Here is a 24139-nt window from a genome sequence, read left to right as displayed (position 1 = left end):
CTTGCATGCAGACAGTGGAGAGGAATACTTAGGATTGAATTATACAGACTAGTCATTTGTACGTTTGTTTATGAGAAAATAGCCAAACTATCACTATTTTTCTGCGGGGACAAACTATACCTAGTTGAAACCAAGAATGCCAAAATACCACTATGAAAAACAAGGAGAGAACCATGTGACACATGTGGTAAGCAATCCAAACTACTCAAAAAAAAGAGGAAAGAAGTGCATATTTCAACCCTCAACTCATGCTTTAGTTTAATCTACAACCACGTGCTCCAAAACCGTCTACATTACAGCCCTAAACTCTCAAAACCGGACAACTTTCAACCTTATGTGCCTCAAATCAGTTTTGTGGTCGGCTTTGACTGGTTTTGTAGAGCTAACTGCCTAGTCAGCCGCCACAACACCGGGGCTGAATATGTACTTCCCTAGTACTCCCTCCGTTCCGAAATATATGACGTTTTAGAAAACGTCCCGACCAGGTGAAAAGGGAGGAAAGTACAAAAGTGCCCCTAATTTGAATCGCTATTGCCGTCGTCTTCCTCGCCGAGCAGATCCTCTCCATCCCAATCGCCGCTGCTGCTTGCTTCCTGCCGACAGGGTCGCCCCCCATCCCAGGGCCGCCCCTCTCCCAGGGCCACCCCCTGTCGCCTGCGCCAATCCAGCCCCCTGTCGCTGGAGGGGGCCTCACCAACTCGCCTTGTCGGAGGGGGTGCTGCTGCAGATCGTTGTCCCCCTCCCAAGGCCTCGCCAGCTCCAGAGAGTACTGCTTCAGATCGAGGATCTGCTCGCCGGAGGGGGTACTGCTTCAGATCGGCAGCCCCAGGTCCAGATCGCCGCGCCCTCCCATGCAGCTCCAGGTACTGCTGCAGATAGCCTCCCCACTTGGTCCAGATCGCCTCCTGGAGTAAAAGTTTGAAAAGGAAAAGCTCAAAATACTCCAGACAAAGTTTGTTGGCAGAGTACTGTATCAATCAAGACAGTTTCAGTGTACAGGTACTGTAGACAGTAAAAAATTGATGGCAGAGTATCAATCAAGACAAAGTTTCTGAGTACAAGAACTCTAGCAGGCATACAAGACCGAAATCGTGCTCAGATGAATATGGAATTGGCAGTGCAGAGTACCTGGAGGGCTTGAAGTAGGCAGCAACAGCAACAGCTCGAAGCAGGCAGCATCTCCAGCACGACACAACAACCTGCAAGAGAGAAAGACAGTAATCAACATGGAATTTGATCTGAACTGTACTCCCCCCGAAGAAGAGGACATACCTGGAGGAGTCGGTCCCGATGAAGATGATATCGATGATATCGACATGCACGAGAGCATTGATCCTGGTGAAGATGACATCGACATGCACGAGGGCATTGATGCCGACGAAGATGCAGTCGGTGAGCTTCCTCATCTTCCCTATAAAGATGATGTCACTGTCAACTCAAATACTCAATGTGAAATGATCAAAATACAGAATAAAATGGATTAGGAGTAGAGTAAAGCAATGATCATTTTAGTTTGTACCGTACTCCATCTTGGTAACATGAGCCTGTACCAAATTAAACAGTCAAAAACATTCAGTGTGAAACGCATTAACACGAAAGACAGTAGACAAAAACATGACACTAGTGGCTAAGCGTTGAAACAAACCTCACTGAGCATTGACAGCATGTAAACATACAGTACAATGTGTGTTGACAAACAACAAAACTGAAGGGGCATGGATGGATCATACACAGTGAACAAGCTCATCCTTCACCACCTTGTCGGTCCATCGAGCATGTCCGCTTTCCTCACCCACATCCCACACAGCAGAATATTTTCAGTTTTAGTTAACTGAATATTTTCAGTTTTAGTTAACTGAATATTTTCAGTTTTAAGTTAACTGAATATTTTCAATTTAAGTTAACTGAATATTTTCAGTTAAGTTAATACTCCATTTGACCATTTCAATCAAGGAGTATTTTCTTAGTTGTACTATATTTCTTGTTGTAATTCATTTGATCATTTGATATCATTTCATACCATTTGATCATTTCAATAGGACTAATATTTTTTCATTGATGTGTTTCTTGCTGCAGTTGTTGAACAAGCAATTAAAAAAAGGAAAACCCTCACTGACGAGCAAAAATATGCTGCTTATGTGGCATTGCATGCAGTGTGCATGAGTAGAGGTGGCAAATTCAAAAGAAATGATAAGAAAGACCTTGCACAATTTTTTAAGGTAGGAGTGAGGAGTATACAAAGAGTTTGGCAGAAGGCAATGGAGCAAATCGCAGAGGGTTTAGAGGTAGATGTTTCCAATCAGAAAAAGAGAAGATGTGGAAGAAAGCCAAAAGACATTAATCTAGAGAAAATCCCTACAATACCACTGAACAAGAGGTCCACTATCAGATCACTCGCTTGGCAACTGGGATGTAGCCCTACCACACTGCACAGAAAGTTAAGCTCAATTTGGTAAAGAGGCATACAAACTATGTGAAGCCAGCTCTGAAAGAAAAAAATAAGAAGGACAGGATGAATTTTTGTTTGTCAATGCTTGATGAGACAACGATAGAAACTTCAAGGCCTAATTTCAAGACAATGCATAATGTTGTGCACATTGATGAGAAATGGTTCAATATGACGAAGAAAAATAAGACCTACTATCTGTTGGATGGGGAGGAAGAGCCGACGAGGCATATACATGGAAACTGTATTGGCAAGGTGATGTTCTTGACGGCCGTTGCTAGGCCAAGGTGGGACAGTGAAGGAAACGTGACCTTCTCTGGGAAAATCGGTATCTGGCCATTCGTGAAAGAAGTTCCTGCTCAGAGGAGAAGTGATAACAGGCCCAGAGGTACAATAGAGATAAAGTCAATAAAGGTCGATAGAAAAGTGATGAGGGAGTTCCTGATAGAGAAGGTCTTACCAGCGATACAGGCCGTTTGGCCCGAAAGTAATGCTGGACAGACCATCTACATTCAGCAGGATAATGCTAAGCCCCATATCTTGCCAGATGACCCAGAATTTCTAGCCGCTGTTGCAAAAACTGGACTTGACATCAGAATAATACAACAGCCCGCCAACAGTCCTGATTCGAATGTGCTTGACCTCGGTTTTTTCAACTCGCTGCAATCCCTAACAGATTGTCTGAGTCCTAAAGCACTACAAGACCTTATTACGGGTGTTTTGGAGGAATTTGAAGGCTATGAGGTTTACAAGCTCAACATAATTTTCCTAACTCTGTGGACATGGATGATTGAGATCTTGAACCATGCAGGGGGCAATGAGTATAAAACACCACATGTGAACAAAGAAAGGCTTGAGGGTCTTGGGCAGCTACCTCCAAGACTTCATGCCCTCGAGAGGTTTACGCAAATGCCCTACACAATCTAGAGCTAATGGAAAGGGTTCAGTAATGGAAGAAAAGGCCTGAGATGCTTGTTGTCATGAGACGGGAGATGCTTGTTGCCATGAGACCTGAGATGTTTGTTGTCAAGAGACCGGAGATGCTTGTTGTCATGAGACCGGAGATGCTTGTTGTCATGAGACCTGAGATGTTTGTTGTCAAGAGACCGGAGATGCTTGTTGTCATTAGTCCGGAGATGCTTGTTGTCAAGAGACCGGAGATGCTTCTTGTCATTAGTCCGGAGATGCTTGTTGTCATGAGACCTGAGAGGTTTGTTGTCAAGTGACCGGAGATGCTTGTTGTCAAGAGACCGGAAATGCTTGTTGTCATTAGTTCAGAGATGCTTGTTGTCAAGAGACCGGAGATGCTTGTTGTCAAGAGACCGGAGATGCTTGTTGTCATTAGTCCGGAGATGCTTGTTGTCATGAGACCTGAGATGTTTGTTGTCAAGAGACCGGAGATGCTTGTTGTCATGAGACCTGAGATGTTTGTTGTCAAGAGACCTGGGATGAGGCTTCTGGAGTATATTTGTTGCATCCTTGTGGTTATTTGTGTGGAGATAACTCCTTGTTTTTTAATTTTCTGATTTGTATGATATTTGTATAACTCCTTGTTGTGATAAGTTTTCGAATTTTCTGATTTGTATGATCATTTGAATAACTCCTTGTTTTGTAAAGCCTCTGTATAACTTCTTATGAGGAGAGGAGTAGGAGGGGAGAGGCTCCAGTTAATTTAAATCTAAGAAATTGGTACTGGAAATCAGCTTGCTTGTTACTCCTAATTAACTGAAAAAGTTTCAGTTCAGTATCTCTAAAACAAAGTACACCTTCTGCAGTGCTATAGTACTGCTGTCCTCCCTAATTTGAACAAGTACAGTATGAAATACTCTTATCTACTCCTAGCATTTCCTAGCAAGAAATTTCAGCAAGCAATCCAAGCAAGAAATTTCAGCAAGTACAATTTCAGACTGCCGAATGGACCGCCGGCTATGGGACATTACTATGGGATACTTATGGCAAAAATCTCTCTGACCATCTAGCTTAGTTGCTCTAACACATGTTAAATTCAGTTAAATACTGGCAGCAAGCACTACTCCATGTAAAGCACCAACAAATTTGGGGTGCACAAAATTTACTGAACGGGCTATAGTTTTCGAATCAGAAACGCTAGCATTTCCTGTAGTTCTGCATACCAAATTGATAGTTTTCGAATCCATGTTGTTGTACAGATAGGAACTACTCCTAGCATTTCCTGTAGTAGTCGGTTACTCCAAATAAATTTGATATGTGAACAAACAGGTGCCTCTTCAAATAAATGGAAGCACAAATATAGTAAGTGTCCTGTGTTCTTCTTTATACTCCAAGTCTCCAGGTATAGCTGTGCAAGATGAAATCCTATCATTGGTTGTTACTCTGTTGACTGAAAGAAAATGGCAAGCTACTACTGTACTGTAGAGGAGGCCCTTAAATCTCTAACTCATTTTTTTACAATTCAGTTAGTCATCCTGTGTCTGAAACTCTGTGTTGACTGAAAGAAATGGCAAGCTACTACTGTACTTTACAGGAGGTTTCTCTCTCTCCTAGGATATCAAATTTACACAGTTAACATATCAGCAAGGTTAACTACTCGACAGCCAATTTGATCTCGACGGCCACAACTCAGAGCAGCAAGCAAGCACGAGAATTGAGTAGCACCGCATCAGGGGAACGAAATCGAAATTGAAACGAGAGAGTGGTAGAGGGAGGCGTGTAGGAGAAGGGACCTTCAGTTGCTGCTGTTGGTCCATGGCGTCGGAGCAGGTGTTGGTGAGTTGTTGCTGCTGGGCATCGTCCCTAATTTCACCCATGACCATCACTTTGACCTTAAACTTGAGTTGTTGCTACTCCATGGCTGGGGTCGTCCTCCTCTCCCTGCATCGTCTGTGCATGCGTGAGTCAAGGGAATGGAAGGGAAGGGAGGAAGGGGGCGGACCTTGGTGGCGTCCCGAGCAGGGGGGAGGGAAGTTCCATGGACCTACCTGTCACGGCGCACGACGACGGGCACGCATGAGAGGGAGGAGGTCATCGATGTGCAGCAGCATCACCAACACCGGCTTCTTGGTCTCGATGAGGTCGCCGCATAGAAGCGCAGCCCCACCTAGGGTGCCCGCAACCGGCCATGCATCCTTCCCGGGGGCCACTCCGCTGCTCCACTCCGTCGCCGCTCCACTCTGTCCAGGCCGCTCCGTCGCCCAGATCCAGCGTACGCGCACGCGGATCCGGCGTCGGCGCCCACACCAGCTCCGCCGCCCAGAAGCTCTTCACCGGCGCATAAAAAACCACTCTTTTGACCTCGGGATGGGAAAGGGAGGAGAGGAAGCAAGCGGTGGGAAAGGAAGGAGAGGAAGCAAGCGCTGGGCTGCAGGAGGAAGAACACGGTGGGCTGCCGGAGTGAGAACGCGACGGGCTGCGGTGGCCGGCGACGATGCGGAGAGGCGACGAGGGAGGGGAATGAGAGGGTGTGGGTGAGAGTGGGCAGCAAGTGGATGGGAGTGGGCAGGTGGGAGGGCATTTTCGGAAACTCGGGAAGTTTCGTAACGTAGCCAGATTTACACTATGATCGCTAAAACGTCATATATTTCGGTACAGAGGGAGTATTTTTTAATCTCTTCGGCAAAAAAATGAAACTTTCCCTGAATGATCAGCATTATAGTGTTCATTTTTGAAAAAACCTATTTTTTCTATACACTTCCATTTTTTGGTCAAACTTTGATCAAAAGTTCATCAAACAATTGCCGGACATGGTGAGTATAGCAGTAGCGGATGGTACCTGGCGGGGCGGTCGGAGGAGATGGGTTGAACGACGACGGAGGAGAAGCAGGATCGAGCCCGCCTGGAATGCTGGAGGTGACGAAGACGTAGAGTTCTGGCAGGGGTGTTTCGTGGCGGCCGGGGTGGTGGAGCGGCGGCGAAGACAAGAGAGAAAGAAGGAAGGAGAGAAAATGGGAAGGATGGAGGCGCGGGGTCTGAGAATGGTTTTGGGTGGGCCGGGGATGTCGGAGTCTTACGTGTCTGCTGTCCAGAGTCACACAAAGCCCCCCCCCACGTTTGTCTCGGGTTTGCCGGAAAAGGTACGCCAGGACCGCTTGATGGACTGAACATGCTCGTGTTGGATGACTTCCTCGGTCTAGACGTATGCAGGCGGTTTGAGGGTCCACCTTGGAGATGCCCTGAGTCCTGCAAGTAGTTGAGCAGGTGCCATACGATTATTTTGATAATTTCAAATTATACTAATCCCTATCTATACAAGCCAAAATTACATGTATTGTCCCTGAGATCTGGCTGAAGAATTTTGGTTGCTAGTCTTGATGTCCTGTGATGCTAGGTTGGAGGTAAAAATGATTCTGACCAATGTCTAGTGTGTACAGAGAATTGTCGAAAACATCGGGTCAGGGAAGTTGGCCTGCAAAACAAGCACACAATCTATTATCTCTGTTTGAGCTGTAAAATTCAGACCATGTTTGTCAGGAGATCTTTTTACCACTCATGTCACCGACGATTAATCTGTTGTTGAACTCCATCTGTTAGAGCTGGATGGTGAGGGAGAAGGGGCCTAATTGTTTGTTTGGCAGGTGATACGTCTCCAACGTATCTATAGTTTTTGATTGTTCCATGCTATATTATATTCTGTTTTGGACATTATTGGGCTTTATTATACACTTTTATATTATTTTTGGGACTAACCTATTGACCGGAGGCCCAGCCCAGAATTGCTGTTTTTTTGCCTATTTCAGAGTTTCGCAGAAAAAGAATATCAAACGGAGTCCAAACGGAATGAAACCTTCGGAAACGTGATTTTCGGAACGAACGTGATCCAGAGGACTTGGACCCTACGTCAAGACATCAACCAGGAGGCCACGAGGTAGGGGGCGCGCCTACCCCCCCAGGCGCGCCCTCCACCCTCGTGGGCCCCCTGTTGCTCCACCGACGTACTTCTTCCTCCTATATATACCTACGTACCCCCAAACTACCAGATACGGAGCCGAAAACCTAATTCCACCGCCGCAACCTTCTGTACCCGTGAGTTCCCATCTTGGGGCCTGTTCCGGAGCTCCGCCGGAGGGGGCATCGATCACAGAGGGCTTCTACATCAACACCATAGCCTCTCCGATGAAGTGTGAGTAGTTTACCTCAGACCTTCGGGTCCATAGTTATTAGCTAGATGGCTTCTTCTCTCTTTTTGGATCTCAATACAATGTTCTCCCCCTCTCTTGTGGAGATCTATTCGATGTAATCTTCTTTTGCGGTGTGTTTGTTGAGACCGATGAATTGTGGGTTTATGATCAAGTTTATCTATGAACAATATTTGAATCTTCGCAATTCTTTTATGTATGATTGGTTATCTTTGCAAGTCTCTTCGAATTATCAGTTTGGTTTGGCCTACTAGATTGATCTTTCTTGCAATGGGAGAAGTGCTTAGCTTTGGGTTCAATCTTGCGGTGTCCTTTCCCAGTGGCAGTAGGGGCAGCAAGGCACGTATAGTATTGTTGCCATCGAGGATAACAAGATGGGGTTTATATCATATTGCATGAATTTATTCCTGTACATCATGTCATCATGCTTAAAGCGTTACTCTGTTCTTATGAACTTAATACTCTAGATGCATGCTGGATAGCGATCGATGTGTGGAGTAATAGTAGGATGCAGGCAGGAGTCGGTCTACTTCTTTCGGACGTGATGCCTATATACATGATCATACCTAGATATTCTCATAACTATGCTCAATTCTGTCAATTGCTCAACAGTAATTTGTTCACCCACCGTAAATACTTATGCTCTTGAGAGAAGCCACTAGTGAAACCTATGGCCCCCGGGTCTATTTCCCATCATATTAATCTCCCGACAACAAGTTATTTCTGGTGCCGTTTTTATTTTACTTTCTTTACTTTGCATCTTTATCATAAAAATACCAAAAATATTATCCTATCATATCTATCAGATCTCACTCTCGTAAATGACCGTGTAGGGATTGACAACCCCTTATCGCGTTGGTTGCGAGGATTTATTTGTTTGTGTAGGTGCGAGGGACTTGTGCGTGGCCTCCTACTGGATTGATACCTTGGTTCTCAAAAACTGAGGGAAATACTTACGCTACTTTGCTGCATCACCCTTTCCTCTTCAAGGGAAAACCAACACAGTGCTCAAGAGGTAGCAGCAGGGAAGATGGAAAGTAGTGGGAATTAACGTGTACTAACTCGCTAGACACTAACCCGTGACGGTCAGCAGCGACAGTCAATGATGTACGGCAGCGCTGCCAGCAAAGGTATCAATCCGATGGATTTTTTTATAAAGGTGGAGAGAATTTTGAATGAACCAGTTGTTGCTAGAGATAGTTTATGCAAAAGAAAACGAGAGTATTTGAGAGGATTTGGGGGGAGGGGATTTTAAGAGGTCAAGTTCTGAAGAAACAAATCTTAGCTGCCACAGGCAGAGATGAAAACAATAATATATATATCCATTGGCCTTTGGAGTAGTTGAGGAGGAGGACACTCCTACTTGGTGCTGGTTTTAACTCAACTGAAGATGGTTTTGGGGGGAGAATCAGGACAATTTGGAAAATACACAATTTTTTCAGACAGGCAGAAGTAATTTATGTTCTAAATTCTTTCCATATTAGAATTTTATTACTATATTCATTGAGATGCTTTACTTAGCAGTTGTAGTTGCATAACATAGTCCTAGCAAACTTAATTAAGATTTTCATTTCTGTAACTAGGGTATGCTTAATGCCATTCACCAAGTATTTTCAAATTACCCTCAAAGATATTGTTTAAGGCATATTTATGCAAATTTTCAAAGTGATGGATTTAGAGGAGATGAACTTAAGCAATATATGGATGCAACAACTTATTCTTGCACTAGGAATGGGTTTGATGAAGCAGTGGAAGTAATTAGAAAAGAAAGTGAGGAGGCTTGGGTCTGGCTTAAGGCAATTTCTGTAGAAACATGGACACCAACTGTAAAACTGACTTAGTAGTGAACAACATTGGCGAGGTGTTCAATAGGATGATCTTAGGTATTAGGGGCAAACCCATTGAAACAATGGTTGAAGGGGCTAGGTCTAAATTGATGGTGAAGTTCAATGAAAAAAGAATTGGTGGGATGCTAGATGGACAATTACCCATATATAGAGATGCTAAAGGAGTCAAATGAATTGGCTAGGAATTGCAAGCTATGATGGCTGGGCCAGGTCTATATCAAGTGAATAGTGGTGGGAAATCATATGTTGTGAACTTGAGGAATTGGACATGTGGGTGTAGAAAATGGGAATGAGAGGTGTACCTTGTAACCACATTGTCTTTGCCATCTATAAGTCAAAATAATAACCTGAAGATTTTGTTCATCGATTCTTCAAGAAGCCAATGTACTTAGAAGCTTACAAGCCAATGATCTACCATGTTCCTGAACCTGGCGTATGGACAAGAACAGATACAAGAGACATAGACCCCATGTGTTCCATAAGAAGAAGGGTAGAAAGCAAACTCATAGAAGGAGGGGTCAATTTGAAGCGCCAAAATCCAAGGAGACTTAAAAAATTGGAACCATAACTTGCAACGACTATGGAAAGCAAGGGCATAAGTACACAAACTATGATGATCCTTTGAAGCCAGCCTTTGCTGCTAGGAAGAACAAGCACGAGGTCCAAGAATTAATAGATTTTTCCTTTGATTTATCTTTGATATTGCACCGAAGAACTAATGCACATCTTTGATCTATTTTTGTTGATGTTTCAAGAAGCAAGATCTCGCCCTCCACCATCTGCTAGAGATCCTAGTCCTAGAGCTACTACTACATCAACAGGTCCAAGAGCTACACCAAAACCTGGTCCAAGAGTTCCTGTTACATCAACTAGACCAAGAGCTGCAACAACTGCTACTTCATTTGTTGCTTCAAGAGTTGAATCAACTGCATCAAGAGCTTCTTCATCAAGGGCTGCAGCTTCAACACAAGTATCTGCACCAACTAGGATTGCCAGGTCTTCATTTTCTCCTTCAAGGCCTGCTCATGTTGGTGCATCTGGTTCTTCAAGAGGTGCAGACAGAAGGGTGAGGAAGAGGCGAAGCAAGTTTGAGGACTATTTATATGCTAGTGGTAATTAGACAGCCAGTTCTAGTTGTTGTGGTGTTGGCAAGTTAATCCTGCTGTGTTGATCATTTTGGAAAAACTATGTACTTGTTGTGGTGTTGGCAAGTAAGAACTTGTTTGTGGTGTTGTCAAACTATCGTGAACTTGCCGTGATGTTGGCAAGCTATGGGGAACTTGCTATTGAATTTGATAAGGTGAACTTGCTATGTTTGATATTCAACAAGTTATGGTTGTTTAATATGATGTTGAATATTCTTGTCAACTTGTTGTGCTGCTATCAAAATGTTGGATGTTCATGTTTACCAACAGGGTTGATGCCTTTCATTGATGGTTACCTAGAGGCCCCATTTGGTAACCCTAGCCTCTCAGAAACCGTCGACGGAAGGCACCAACCCTATTGGTTAACCCTGGCCTCTATGCAACCGTCGACGAAAGGCATCAACCCTATTGGTTAACCCTAGCCTCACGGCAACCTTCGACGGAAGGCATCAACCATAGCCTAAATTTTTCAACATCTCATCAACATAATTCCATATGAGCACATTGGACCACAATGCATATGATCATCACAATTCAATTCACAACATCATAATTCATTTCACAACATCATATTTTATTTGAACCAACAACATAGTTCCCAACTTACCAAATATTCCATTATAACTAATCATCATAATCCCAAGGTTCAAATAGGTTCACTAGAGTCTTCACACCATACATAGTTCAACAAACAACAACCAACCAACCACCATACATAATACCAAGAAATTACATTTACTCGTCACAAATTTCTTTGATTTTCCCAATCATACTCTTGTTCACCTCCCCAACTTTTAGCAAATCAACTATGATATACTTTAGCCTTTTCTTCTCTTGCTTCACCTGTTCAAAACCTTGACATGCTGCAACCTTCTTCCAATTGCTAACTGGATCATCATTGCTCCGCTTAATCACTTGAAGTGATGTCCTAAGTTCCATATTATCTTTCTCATGCATGCTTAGCCCTCTCTTCCTCGGCTTGAACTACAACATTCTCTACATAAGTATTCTCTATAATCTTCTGGTAATTCTCCCTCATCATATTATTGTGAATTGTTGCAAAAAAATTGCTTGTTTCCTTTATGTGGCTGTGATGCTTCTCGTGGATTAGCTTCTTCTCTTCTGCTAGCTTGAGTATTACCTATTCTCTAGCGTCAATATCTTTGCTGCTCAGCTCATACATACCCCAAAATTGCTACTGGCCATTCTGGGTCAACGCATGCGACCAGACCACAATTGTCTCCTTCCTATAAGAATAAAAAAATACTAAGCATGGAGTACAAAGCATGGATTAAATCTGACAGACATAAACACAATACTACTAATAAAGCATTTGCAACAAGCAAATAGACTTGAACTACTCCAAATGTTCAGTTAACAAGGAAACATAAACACATATTGTTCATATCAATCTGAACCTAAATCGATAAGAACTAAACAGAGGACATGCATAATCTTCTACTAGCTTGAAGATCAAACAGAGGACCTGCACTAACCTCATTAGTGCATCCATAAAACCTACAACCAATGTTGATGCCTTGGAATACAACAACCCTCTGCATCGGCGCCTTGTGACTACACATCGCTCCTCCGGCAACAATGCCGCACCATTCCGGCTCCTCCGGCAACAATGCCGCACCATTCCGGCTCCTCCGGCAACAATGCCGCACCATTCCGGGTCAACAATTATCCATGGGATCTACAATAGTCCTGATAGAGTGGATGCTCAAATCCCAAATCAAATCGGTGAAAACAAATCTCAAATCAAAGAAAACCTAACCCTAATTGACACATAAGAGAGACTCACATAGGATTCGTCCGCGTACGCGTTGAAGAGGGGGCGACACTGACTCATCGCTACTAGTTTCACCGTCATTCCAGGAGATCATGGTTGTGGCGGCCAGCGGCGAGAATGAGTGGCGGAAGCGGGGGGCGCAGGCGGCGGTAGAGACCTAAGCGAGAGAGAGAGAGAGGGGAATGGACGAACGAGTTGGGTTCGACTGGCTCGTTAGGTTTTCTTCGACGCCGTCTAACGGCGCTTCACGGGCGCCGTCTCGCCCTGGCCATGTGGCACCTGACAGCAGGCCCCAACCGTCAAGTTTCCACTCAGATGCGGCAAATAGTCCAATTAGCGTTATTTGAAAACTGTCAGCACAATCGTGGCGTTTTTTTTAAAAAAAGGGTGGCGGTTTTCGGAATTAGGGTCCCAATTGTGGTGGTTTTTTTTTTTTTTCAATTTACTCTCCATTATTATGAAACCAAATCTAGTTCATCCATTTTAGTTCTGGAATGGATGAATAGAGACCAGCTACATGAAACTTATATGAAACCTACCCATGTACCTGTGTGCTACGAACTATGGAAGCCCAACTGAACAGACGGGGCCTGGAAGTTGTCCGTTCTTTTGCCTACTGCCTATACCAAGCGTCTGTCTGGCTGGCCAGTGTGAAACCGTACAGTCGCATGCATATTCCTTGACAAATTCTTGTACGAACGAGAAAAATAACCAGTGGGAAACCAAGCAAATTGAGCAGTTTTGCCTCCATGGGAATGCATGCTGGCTATATTTATTTAGTGAGATGGAGAGTTCCCAGGTGACGGTTCAGCATGCATGCATTGACGAAAACTGTTTGGGAACTGAGCACGCGTGCTCCATTCCTTCGCGGCCCCGAGGCAGAATTTATTTTGTAATCGCATCAGAGTATATAAGATGATGCAAGGCTAAGGAAATGGCCAGACGATCGATCCTGCTAATTCCGACGTTGTGGTTTCTCCATCAAAAAACTTTGCGACCATGATGGCGCCGCCGGTTGTTCGGGAGCTGTGGGAGATGGAAGAGCTCGTGGAGGAGATCCTCGTCCGCATCCCGCCGGAGGAGCCCGCGGTCCTCGTCCGCGCCTCCCTCGCCTGCAAGCCTTGGTGCCGCCTCCTCTCCGGCAATGCCTTCCGCAACCGCTACCTCACCTTGCACAAAACACCTCCCATCCTAGGCTTCTTACAAAGCTGGGAAGACCACGTCGAGCGCTTCGTCCCCACCACAAACTTCTGTCCCCAGAATCCCGATCGGCGGGAAAGTTTCGTGATGGACTGCCGCCATGGCCGCGTTCTTCTTCAGTGTGACTGGGACGAGGCGGAGAAAAAAGTGAGAGGAGGAGGAGGAGGATGAGGACGAGGAAGATGAAGATGAGGGCGAGGAAGGTGATATGGAGGAGGGAGATTTAGATGTGGGGGAGGAGGAAGGCAACTTGAAGATGGTCGTCTGGGACCCGGTGTCGGGAAGCCGAACGAAGTTGCGCGGTCCTGACATGTTCGACCCTGACATCAACGGCACAAGCTATTGGGGCACGGTGCTATGTGCGTTGGATGGCTGCAACCACGCTGCCTGCAACTTGGGCCCATTTTTTGTGGCTTTAATCACCCTTGACATGCAGGATGAGGAAGATGAGATCCAGGATGGCAATTATACGAGCCACGTGTGGGCGTCTATATACTCATCAGAGACCCGAGAGTGGACCTCACCTACCTCTATTCACATCGGTGGCGTTGGAAGATTTGGAGCCTCCGTCGTCGGAAGGCCTAGTGTCCTTGTAGGACAAGCGCTCCACCTCCTCCTTCGTCGGGATCCAACTGCGTCAGACATTTGTATTCTCAAGTATGACTTGGGTACGGATCGCCTGACAGTCATTGATTTGCCAGGGATGTGTGTGAGCAGTTCGAACCCCCTCCTCATCTCGGCGGATGACAGTGGGCTTGGGCTCGTCTATCTAGACCAGGACATGATGTGCTTCATATGCTCAGTGGAGGTAAGTGTTGATGGAGTAGCGTCGTGGACCCAACTCAGAGAAATTGACCTCAAGACACTTGTCCCCATTCGTAAACCGATGAAGTTATCTTCACGAAAGTTGGTTGGCTGTTTAGAGGGCACCAGTATCATCATTGTTGTCACTGATCTCGGTGCATTCACAATTGATCTCAAGTCCTTGAGGTTGAGGAAGTTGTCGAGTAAGCCGTATAAATTCACATACCTGCGAGATCTATTTGATAACCTCTTTCTCTACACGAGCTTCAACAATCCACCAGGTATGTATGTATGTATGTTATATATATGGTTTGTATGAGGTGTTTGATTCACAAACATATGTTAAGTTTCCCTTAGGAAAAATGAATTCTTCTCCTTGTAACTCGTCCTACAAAACTGTTTGCTTCATCTAGCGGTGGCAGGTGCTGTGGCGGTGGCCGAAACAAAGATCAGCAAGTGAAGCATGACGTGGTGATGTGGCGTTTTGAATATTGGGGAAACCGGTGAGGCATGGAAGTTCCGTTCAATAATATCTTGGTGTTGGTTTTCATTCTGAGTCTTATCCTATGTTTGATATGGGAGCCTTAGCTGTGGTGTCTTGTGAAGCGTCAGCTGTAAGTTGGTTACCCAGCATTTGTGTGGGCTTATCACACTGAACTTTCAGTAATCAAGGCAAGATATGGTCATGAAATTGTCAAGCTCTTGTACTCTTGTTCCTTGAGTTATCTTGTTTAAGCTGAGACTGCTTCCTGCAACTTCCTTTGCTTGGCAGAATGTTTCCTGTTGTGTTATTATCAAATAGCTACTGGGAACAAGTAGTGTGTGTGTACTGATCCAAGCTCAATTTTGTTGGAACATAAGCTATTTCACATGCACGTTTTATTTTTACTTCTGAAACCAAAATGCAGTTACAGTTAAACTACTACTGTAACCAGGTATCCCCCCTGAAAGTTTGGCTATCTTGTAGTACTGAACCTTCAGCTTTGAATAAATCTGGGCAAATGCCTTTTATCTAAAAAAAGGATTCAAACAAACTACTACTATAACATCGTAGCAAAGAAGTTTCAGTAGCCAAGAGAAGTGGAGAGTATTCGTAAAAAAAAAGACAAAGCAGGGAGTCCTTGGCAAGAAAAAACTGCAGTATTTTCTGCCATGCTCCTCAGGCCTCACACATACATCAGCCCGCGCCACTTCACCTGATGGATGGCATTTATATTCCAAAATATATAACGGCTATTTAATGTAGAAATATAGTAACAGAATACATGTATGACAGAAGCGGCAGAGTAAAGGTGGATAGAAGGGCCATTCGATTTTGGAAAAAATGATGTTTGTTCAATTCCAGTCAGAAATATGGGAGCCACAACAATGATTAACGATGAATGGTATGGAAGTGGAGTGCAGGTTAAAAACATAAACTTGAAAACACATGTAATCTTTTTACATTTCGTCGTATATTTTACTTAGATATTGTCATGTTAACATAGTTCACTCTCGCTTCGAATTAGCCATCCACTTTTGGTCTCTGTAAGTCAAATCATTTCTGGTACTTGCTTCTGTTGTGGCCAAAGCCTTCTCAGTAGCATTGATACACCAACACATGGACAGAAAATGCAATGGCATGCATCAATGACCACGACCAACATTTCCCATCTCTGGTGTCTAAATGTTCTTTCTGCCGATAATAACCTCAGCGTCACAGCAGGCTAGCTTCATAATGCAGGCAGCTCTTTTCATATACCTTATCTCAAAATAGAAAAGTCATTCCGTAACTTTTCTTGGGGGAAGGTTGTTATGTAAGTTCACATCACAAACATCGCTGTGGTAGATTTTGAACATGAAATATCCAATTCTGCGGAAATCTCATACAGCCAAGAATATTTGAAGAAATAGACTAACGATGTAATACTACAAAGGCACCCCAATTACTACACATGAAATCTGACAAATTAATAAATTGTCAGTACCTACTTAAAGTAACTTCACACTTTCCTGGCTGAAGAAATAAGACAGAAAAAAAAAGAGGATAGAGTTCACACCTAATATAAATTGACAAATGATGACTGATCAAGAGGAAGATACACATATTGTAATAGAATTATCCAGTGCTATAGCCACCACTTAGATATGGTAGGTGCTATGAATTCGCCACATAGAAAAGCCTCCAGGAAGTTATTTTATCCATTGGGTTTACATCTTTGTTGGAAAAAGAACCGATGGGGATACATACAACAGGAATGAAATTCACTTGCCAATCAGCAATATCCATGTTACAATGCTACATAGGGTGGAAATTCACTTTTGAGTTAAATCTTAGCCATGGAAAGAAGGAAAGAACAGATGGAGGCACTTCCAGTGTAATGGTTCATCAAAACGGTTGGTTCTTCAGCCTAGTGTCAGAAAAATTCCCCAAGTCTACTAACCCAAACAGAGCTGTCCATTTGCAACTTTGAATGTCAACACCTTGAGGTGGAAGCTATCTTTGGGCAACTCGGCGCGAATTTGCAGAATTTACATTTCCACCCCTCCTCTTCAGTCACATATTTAGGTTCCCGTGCCCCCAGCCAGAAGCTGAGGGCTTCTTGGATTTGACCCTTGAACCACTGAGCATCATAAGAGAACTGGTATTCTTCTAGGAGGGAATGATCTTCCTGAAGTTCATATCTACAATATACAGGAAACTGAAGTAGGTTATAAGTTTTTCATTTGCCGAACATCCAAACAAACTGGCGGTATTAACAGTGAATCCCTTTTCAGATATTAGGTGTTCAGTAATCACTACAGGTTAGGAATGTTCAGGCTGCACCTTATTTACCTCAAGATCAGCTGTTCTTGAGATCGTGACAGCGTATGACAGGTAATCTTATAGAATTTCATCACATCCCCGAAAGTCTGCATACAGAAACCTTGTCACAACTCAAGAAGACACTAGAACGCAAGTTCCACACACTGGCATGAATACCCACAGTGGCAGTCAAACAGCGACTCTAGCAACCACTTGTTGGATTCAGTATATACTAAGAAAATGAAATGAAATTATTTTCCAAAAAAAACTGGTTATTCATATCTCTATAAAATGTTTGAACAGCAACAGAAATGAAAGTTTAAAGTTGAGATACAGAACCTGTGCATTGAAACCAATTGAGCTAATGTACCGCTTGACATCATCTGATAACAAGAAGTCGGGGTTCAAGTCAAAATAGCTGAAGAAATTCTCTGCTGGGAATTTCTCAGAAATCGAACTGTCCCATAGGTACTTATAACACATCAGCTGAAGCCTGTGACAAATATTACCATATATCATACAACTTTCGCAGCTATTAGCTTGCTATCATCATAGTGCATGAGAAATAAAACAAGTTGTGCGAAGCTCCACATAATAATAAATCTGGAATGTTTCCAAACACTAATGCTCACCAATTTCAGCAATAGTTTTGTCTTAGTAGCATAAGATGCATCTTTTAAACAGAATGCATGTGGGACAAATTATCCTAATGACTGCACTTTCTTAATACAGCTAGTTCAGATGGAGTTCAGGTGAAATTTAAGTATCATTCCACTGTATAACTGAAAGATAAATCCTGCCGTAGGAAGGAGATACCATAACTTGATACAACTAGTTCAGATGGAGTTCAGATGAAATTTAAGTATCATTCCACTATATAACTGAAAGATAAATCCTGGAGTAGGAAGGAGATATAACTTGATCCTTAGGTAGCTCCACATATCTAGGTAGTAGTTAAATTTGCTTCGAAAATTCTGAAGTTCTGTCTTGCAGAAAATCAACGTTTTCCTATCTAAAAAGGGTTACGATTAACCAATAGGCACTCTCAATAGACCAATGGAGCAGTAACCCAACATCACACAATTTCAGACCAAGGCAGAAGTTCACTTGCTTGTTACGTGCCAATGCTACAGCATGTGATGATTTGCCGGCCTCCCCATTTTTAATGGTTAGTAAAGCGATGATAAAGGGAAAACCTTCCATTTCTTTTTTGTGCTTCCGAGGGAATTGTTGCTTTGAAACGTGTCTTTGTATCCACCAGAATTGGATGAAAAGAAATTCCATCCACAGGCATTCGGAGTTCATCAATAATTCCTACCATCCATGAACCTTCAACAACCCCAATCCTGCAGGGACAATGGGACATAATTTACAAAATTAACAAGAAAGATTGCTCCCACAGCTTAAAAAGCTTCACCCTATCCATTCCAGACTTCCTCCCAGAAACCAATATTACACAAGCATTTTCAGTGATACAGAGCTGCAAGTTTAAAGCATATTATCACATACACTGGAAGTTCCCGTGTCATGCCGTTGAACAATAATTGGTTTGATCCAACGATAAAGTTCATGAATTTGACTGCCCACGATTCTTCTGCAGATCTAACGGCAATATCGACTCTCTCAATAACCTGTTCCAAAATGAAATAAATGAGTCCATTTCTTTTTTTGTCTTTTGAACATTTAAATCGATTTCATTCTCCAACCTCCCCTTGAGATATTACTAATATTTTATGCAAGCTTTGATTAGGATATGACTAGCAGTGGGCAGTGGTGATGACTTATGCCATCACATATCAAGTTTTGTAAGAAGCCAAGAAACACATTAGTTGATTCAGTATCCACGAGTCATGTTATCTATCATGAAGAATATCCTAAAGATGTGGAAATGATTCTAAGGACAAGTCGAGCAGAACTCAATGCTCAATGACAAGATCCAATCAGTTTTATTTTATAACTGGAGTGATTTGTTAATAAAATCCCTGTATTCTTAACCTGGAGCGATTTGTCAGTAAAAGCACTGTATTCTAATGTCATGCTGAGAACACATGGAGATACTGCACTGCTACCCATGGAAACTGTCATTATCATTCAGTGTTGGGTTTCATTCTAGTTTCCAAGACAGGAGCCATCTCTTGAAATGACAGAAAAAAAAACAGCAGAACCGACCTCTTGCTCGAGCTGGGCGTGGCGGTCAGAGCCGGCCTTCATGGCCTCGGTCCTCTCCGGCTTGCCGTGCTCCAGGACGAACTCCATCTGCTTATCACACCACTCCTGTCGCGCAAGAAGAGTCCCACGAAATGAATGAGGGGAGGGGAATCGGTCGATGGGAACACATCAGACACGAACGGCGACACGGCACATTTGCGGCGAAGAGTCGAGGGAGGCTCACCGTGGCGGTGATGTCGGTGACGGCGAGGGCACGGCGCTCCCTGTACCGGGACAGCAGCGACCTCCGCGGCGGCGGCGCGGAGTCCTCGATGTCGGCCGCGGGCGGGAAGGCCGCGCAGGAGAGGGTGGCGGCGCCGCGGACGGCGGCGGAGGAGAGGAGGGGCCGGGCTGCGGCGGCGGCGGCGAGCGCGGCCTCGATGATGGCCATCTCCTCGTCGCTCACGATCTCCACCTCGAGCTCAGGGCGCATTGCGGCCCGAAGGAAGGAAGGGGAGAGAGCCCGGATGCGGGGCGCGGGTTTCTGGTCCGCTCACACGCGACTGGGCTTACTGACAGAGTGTCCCTACAACGCAGCACGTGGGGTCACCCTGTCAGTGGAAGGTACAGAATGCCGAGCTAGATCAAACACTTCACTGGAATTTTTTTGAGAGTGAAAGGCTTTCATGGCTAGCTTTATTAAAATCATTAATAATTTCTTAATCATCTTTATCTTTGGAAGCAAAAAGTCTCTAGCTACCTCTTCATCCATAACATAACCATCAGATATTTTAGGTGATTCAAATCTAGGAGAGTTAGGTCTAATAGGTGTTTCATAATTCTTATTTTCAAAGACTTCATCAGTTTCAACAATTTCATTCTCTTTAGCTCTATCAAGTTGTTCATCAAGAAATTCACCTAGTGACACATTATCATCAAGCATGGTACTAGCATCATAAGCATTATTCATAGTACAAATAGCATCATCAATAACTTGTGACATATCAAAATTAATAGCAGATGGCGGTGTTGCAAGTTTACTCAAAACAGAAGGCGAATCAAGTACAGAGCTAGATGGCAGTTCCTTACCTCCCCTCGTCTTAGAGGGAAAAATCTTGGTTCTTGTATCTTTCAGATTCTTCATAGTGATAAATAGATATAAATCCCAAGTGACTCAACAAATATAGCTATGCTCCCCGGCAACGATGCCAGGAAAAGGTCTTGATAACCCACAAGTATAGGGGGTCGCAACAATTTTTGAGGGTAGAGTATTCAACCCAAATTTATTGATTCGACACAAGGGGAGCCAAAGAATATTTGCAAGTATTAGCAGTTGAGTTGTCAATTCAATCACACCTGGAGATTAAATATCTACAACAAAGTGATCAGTAGCACAGTAATATGATAGTTTGATATTGGTAGTGATGATAGCAGCGGTAACGGTAACAACAGTAATAGTTTTGTAGCAGTTGTAACAGTAGCAATAGCAATAGTAACTTAGAAAGAATAATATGTGGAAAACTCGTAGGCATTGGATCGGTGAATTCGTTGGATGGTATTCATCATATAATAGTCATAACCAAGGCGATACAGAACTACCTCCAGTTCATAAATATAATGTAGGCATGTATTCCGTAAATAGTCATACGTGCTTATGGAAAAGAACTTGCATGACATCTTTTGTCCTACCCTCCCGTGGCAGCGGGGTCAATAAGAAACTAAGAGATATTAAAGCCTCCTTTTAATAGAGAACCGGAACAAATCGTTAACACATAGTGAATACATGAACTCCTCAAACTACGGTCATCACCGGAAAGTATCCCAATTACTGTCGCCGTGGGGTTTACGGATCATAACACGTAATAGGTGCATATGACTTGCAAAATCGGATCTAGAACATAGATATAATGGTGAAAACATAAACGGTTCAGATCTGAAATCATGGCACTCGGGCCCTAGTGACAAGCATTAAGCATAACAAAGTCTTAGCAACATCAATCTCAGAACAAGTCTTAGCAACATCAATCTCAGAACATAGTGGATACTAGGGATCGAACCCTAACAAAACTAACTCGATTACATGATGAATCTCATCCAACTCCTCATCGACCAGCGAGCCTACGAAGGAATTACTCACTCCCGGTGGGCAGCATCATGGAATTGGTGATGAAGGAGGGTTGGTGATGACGAAGACCGAAGATTCCCCTCTCCGGAGCCCCGAACGGGCTCCATATATGGCCTCCCGATGAATAATAGGAGGCAGCGGCGGCTCCGTGTCGTAAAACGCGATGAAACTGAAGGAAATATGCCCTAGAGGCAATAATAAAGTTGTTATTTATATTTCCTTATATCATGATAAATGTTTATTATTCATGCTAGAATTGTATTAACCAGAAACTTAGTACATGTGTGAATACATAGACAAAACAGAGTGTCCCTAGTATGCCTCTACTTAACTAGCTCGTTGATCAAAGATGGTTATGTTTCCTGACCATAGACATGTGTTGTCATTTGATGAACTAGATCACATCATTAGAGAATGACACTAGTAGAAAACAGGGCTTAGGTCACAGGGCAGTTTTCACATTAGCCCCGGTTCAGTCACGAACCGGGACTAATGTGAGCATTGGTCCCGGTTCGTGAGCCCAGGGGGCCTGCCGGGGCCTCGTGGGCATTGGTCCCGGTTCGTATGGACCCTTTGGTCCCGGTTGGTGGTACAAACCGGGACCAATGGGCCACGCTCCTGGCCCACCACCCTTTAGTCCCGGTTCATACCACAAACCGGGACTAAAGGGCTGGTCCTAGTTGCGGCCAGTGTTTAGTCCCACCTCGCCAACCGAAGGGCGCTCTCACCTGTTTATAAGCCCGTCCCTCTATGCCTTATTGAGCTTCTCTTATTGTGAAAATAGATGCCCTTATACAGGAAATTTGACCTAAATTCATAGTAAATTTCATAGAAATTTATTATGAATTTAGGTTGAATTTTCTCTATAAGTGCATCTATGTTCATTTTTTTATATTTATAAAATAAATAAACCTTAATAAAATAAATAAAACTAAATAAACCTTAATAAAATAAAATAAACTATTGTAACTACAATAAATAAACCTTAATAAATTAAGTAAAATTAGCAGCAGTAAAATAAATTTTGAACACAGAAAAAGTCAGGAGTTCAAATAAGTTTTAAAAAATGAAATCCCTTTGTAACATACGAGTTTCCGGATGAAATCCTGATACTTTGAAAGAGATTGTCCGTTTTGTACACGAAGTGCATCCAGTTTTTGCCGTAACCCTCTCAACTTTCTTGCACATGCTATTTGGATGAAATGATGATATCATGCCAACTTTCAACCTTTTCAGAGTTCATTTGAAATGCTTTTCAATTTTAGGGTCTTATAGCTCAAAATAATTAGTAAATGCATGAAAAATAACAAATGAAGTAAGAAAGGATTGAAAAATGATGATGTGGCTTTGAATGGTGCATTTTGAACACACAAAAAGTCAGGAGTTCAAATAAGTTTTAAAAAATGAAATCCCTTTGTAACAGACGAGTTTCCGGATGAAATCCTGATACTTTGAAAGAGATTGTCCGTTTTGTACACGAAGTGCATCCAGTTTTTGCCGTAACCCTCTCAACTTTCTTGCACATGCTATGTGGATGAAATGATGATATCATGCCAACTTTCAACCTTTTCAGAGTTCATTTGAAATGCTTTTCAATTTTAGGGTCTTATAGCTCAAAATAATTAGTAAATGCATGAAAAATAACAAATGAAGTCAGAAAGGATTGAAAAATGATGATGTGGCTTTGAATGGTGCATTTTGAACACACAAAAAGTCAGGAGTTCAAATAAGTTTTAAAAAAATGAAATCCCTTTGTAACAGACGAGTTTCCGGATGAAATCCTGATACTTTGAAAGAGATTGTCCGTTTTGTACACGAAGTGCATCCAGTTTTTGCCGTAACCCTCTCAACTTTCTTGCACATGCTATGTGGATGAAATGATGATATCATGCCAACTTTCAACCTTTTCAGAGTTCATTTGAAATGCTTTTCAATTTTAGGGTCTTATAGCTCAAAATAATTAGTAAATGCATGAAAAATAACAAATGAAGTCAGAAAGGATTGAAAAATGATGATGTGGCTTTGAATGGTGCATTTTGAACACACAAAAAGTCAGGAGTTCAAATAAGTTTTAAAAAATGAAATCCCTTTGTAACAGACGAGTTTCCGGATGAAATCCTGATACTTTGAAAGAGATTGTCCGTTTTGTACACGAAGTGCATCCAGTTTTTGCCGTAACCCTCTCAACTTTCTTGCACATGCTATGTGGATGAAATGATGATATCATGCCAACTTTCAACCTTTTCAGAGTTCATTTGAAATGCTTTTCAATTTTAGGGTCTTATAGCTCAAAATAATTAGTAAATGCATGAAAAATAACAAATGAAGTCAGAAAGGATTGAAAAATGATGATGTGGCTTTGAATGGTGCATTTTGAACACACAAAAAGTCAGGAGTTCAAATAAGTTTAAAAAAATGAAATCCCTTTGTAACAGACGAGTTTCCGGATGAAATCCTGATACTTTGAAAGAGATTGTCCGTTTTGTACACGAAGTGCATCCAGTTTTTGCCGTAACCCTCTCAACTTTCTTGCACATGCTATGTGGATGAAATGATGATATCATGCCAACTTTCAACCTTTTCAGAGTTCATTTGAAATGCTTTTCAATTTTAGGGTCTTATAGCTCAAAATAATTAGTAAATGCATGAAAAATAACAAATGAAGTCAGAAAGGATTGAAAAATGATGATGTGGCTTTGAATGGTGCATTTTGAACACACAAAAAGTCAGGAG

At 42.9% G+C, this 24139-nt stretch overlaps 2 protein-coding genes across 9 annotated transcripts; both read right to left on the bottom strand.

The window, feature by feature from the left end:
* Window positions 1-230: 230 nt before the first annotated feature.
* LOC123164444 (uncharacterized) lies at window positions 231-5941 on the bottom strand. Of its 5 annotated transcripts, XM_044581937.1 has the most exons (7): window positions 5404-5941; window positions 5149-5296; window positions 1646-1799; window positions 1520-1544; window positions 1273-1411; window positions 1129-1199; window positions 231-905 (listed from the first exon to the last, which is right to left on the bottom strand). In XM_044581937.1, exons 3-7 carry the CDS (start codon window positions 1745-1747, stop codon window positions 775-777), a joined length of 468 nt encoding a protein of 155 aa, XP_044437872.1. In that variant the 5' UTR covers window positions 1748-1799; window positions 5149-5296; window positions 5404-5941; the 3' UTR covers window positions 231-774. The 5 variants fall into 5 exon arrangements, 4 of the variants coding, with proteins under 4 accessions (XP_044437872.1, XP_044437871.1, XP_044437873.1 ...); XM_044581936.1 differs by lacking the exon at window positions 1520-1544 and having other exon boundaries at window positions 1733-1799; window positions 5404-5938; XM_044581938.1 differs by lacking the exon at window positions 1646-1799 and having other exon boundaries at window positions 5149-5305; window positions 5404-5937.
* A 10467-nt stretch (window positions 5942-16408) lies between these two features.
* Window positions 16409-19827, bottom strand: LOC123168094 (exonuclease V, chloroplastic). 4 transcript variants are annotated; one of them, XM_044585959.1, is made up of 7 exons: window positions 19526-19827; window positions 19303-19407; window positions 18643-18764; window positions 18330-18479; window positions 17473-17626; window positions 17155-17240; window positions 16409-17029 (listed from the first exon to the last, which is right to left on the bottom strand). In XM_044585959.1, the coding sequence occupies exons 1-6, from the start codon at window positions 19772-19774 to the stop codon at window positions 17160-17162; spliced, it is 861 nt and encodes a 286-aa protein (XP_044441894.1). In that variant the 5' UTR covers window positions 19775-19827; the 3' UTR covers window positions 16409-17029; window positions 17155-17159. The 4 variants fall into 4 exon arrangements, with proteins under 4 accessions (XP_044441894.1, XP_044441893.1, XP_044441892.1 ...); XM_044585958.1 differs by having other exon boundaries at window positions 16409-17012; XM_044585957.1 differs by having other exon boundaries at window positions 17164-17240.
* Between the last annotated feature and the right edge of the window lie 4312 nt (window positions 19828-24139).

Source organism: Triticum aestivum, chromosome 7D, assembly GCF_018294505.1.
Source record: "Triticum aestivum cultivar Chinese Spring chromosome 7D, IWGSC CS RefSeq v2.1, whole genome shotgun sequence".
NCBI classification, from domain to species: Eukaryota; Viridiplantae; Streptophyta; class Magnoliopsida; order Poales; family Poaceae; genus Triticum; species Triticum aestivum.
This window is presented reverse-complemented; position numbering and strand designations above follow the sequence as displayed.

Bases quoted from the DNA above. Each gene is read 5' to 3' on its own strand.
- LOC123168094 (XM_044585956.1), bottom strand. From the start codon at position 19,774: ATGCGCCCTGAGCTCGAGGTGGAGATCGTGAGCGACGAGGAGATGGCC. The intron at 18,480-18,642 runs GTATGTGATAAT...TTGTCCCTGCAG, and splicing joins ATGACACGGGAACTTCCAGT to GATTGGGGTTGTTGAAGGTT. The intron at 17,241-17,472 runs GTTCTGTATCTC...TTCTGTATGCAG, and splicing joins CAATTGGTTTCAATGCACAG to ACTTTCGGGGATGTGATGAA.
- LOC123164444 (XM_044581936.1), bottom strand. From the start codon at position 5,238: ATGGTCATGGGTGAAATTAGGGACGATGCCCAGCAGCAACAACTCACC. The intron at 1,800-5,148 runs GTCCCTTCTCCT...TCTGCTGTGTGG, and splicing joins ACCAACAGCAGCAACTGAAG to GATGTGGGTGAGGAAAGCGG. The intron at 1,412-1,732 runs GTGTATGATCCA...TCATCTTTATAG, and splicing joins GAAGGATGAGCTTGTTCACT to GGAAGATGAGGAAGCTCACC.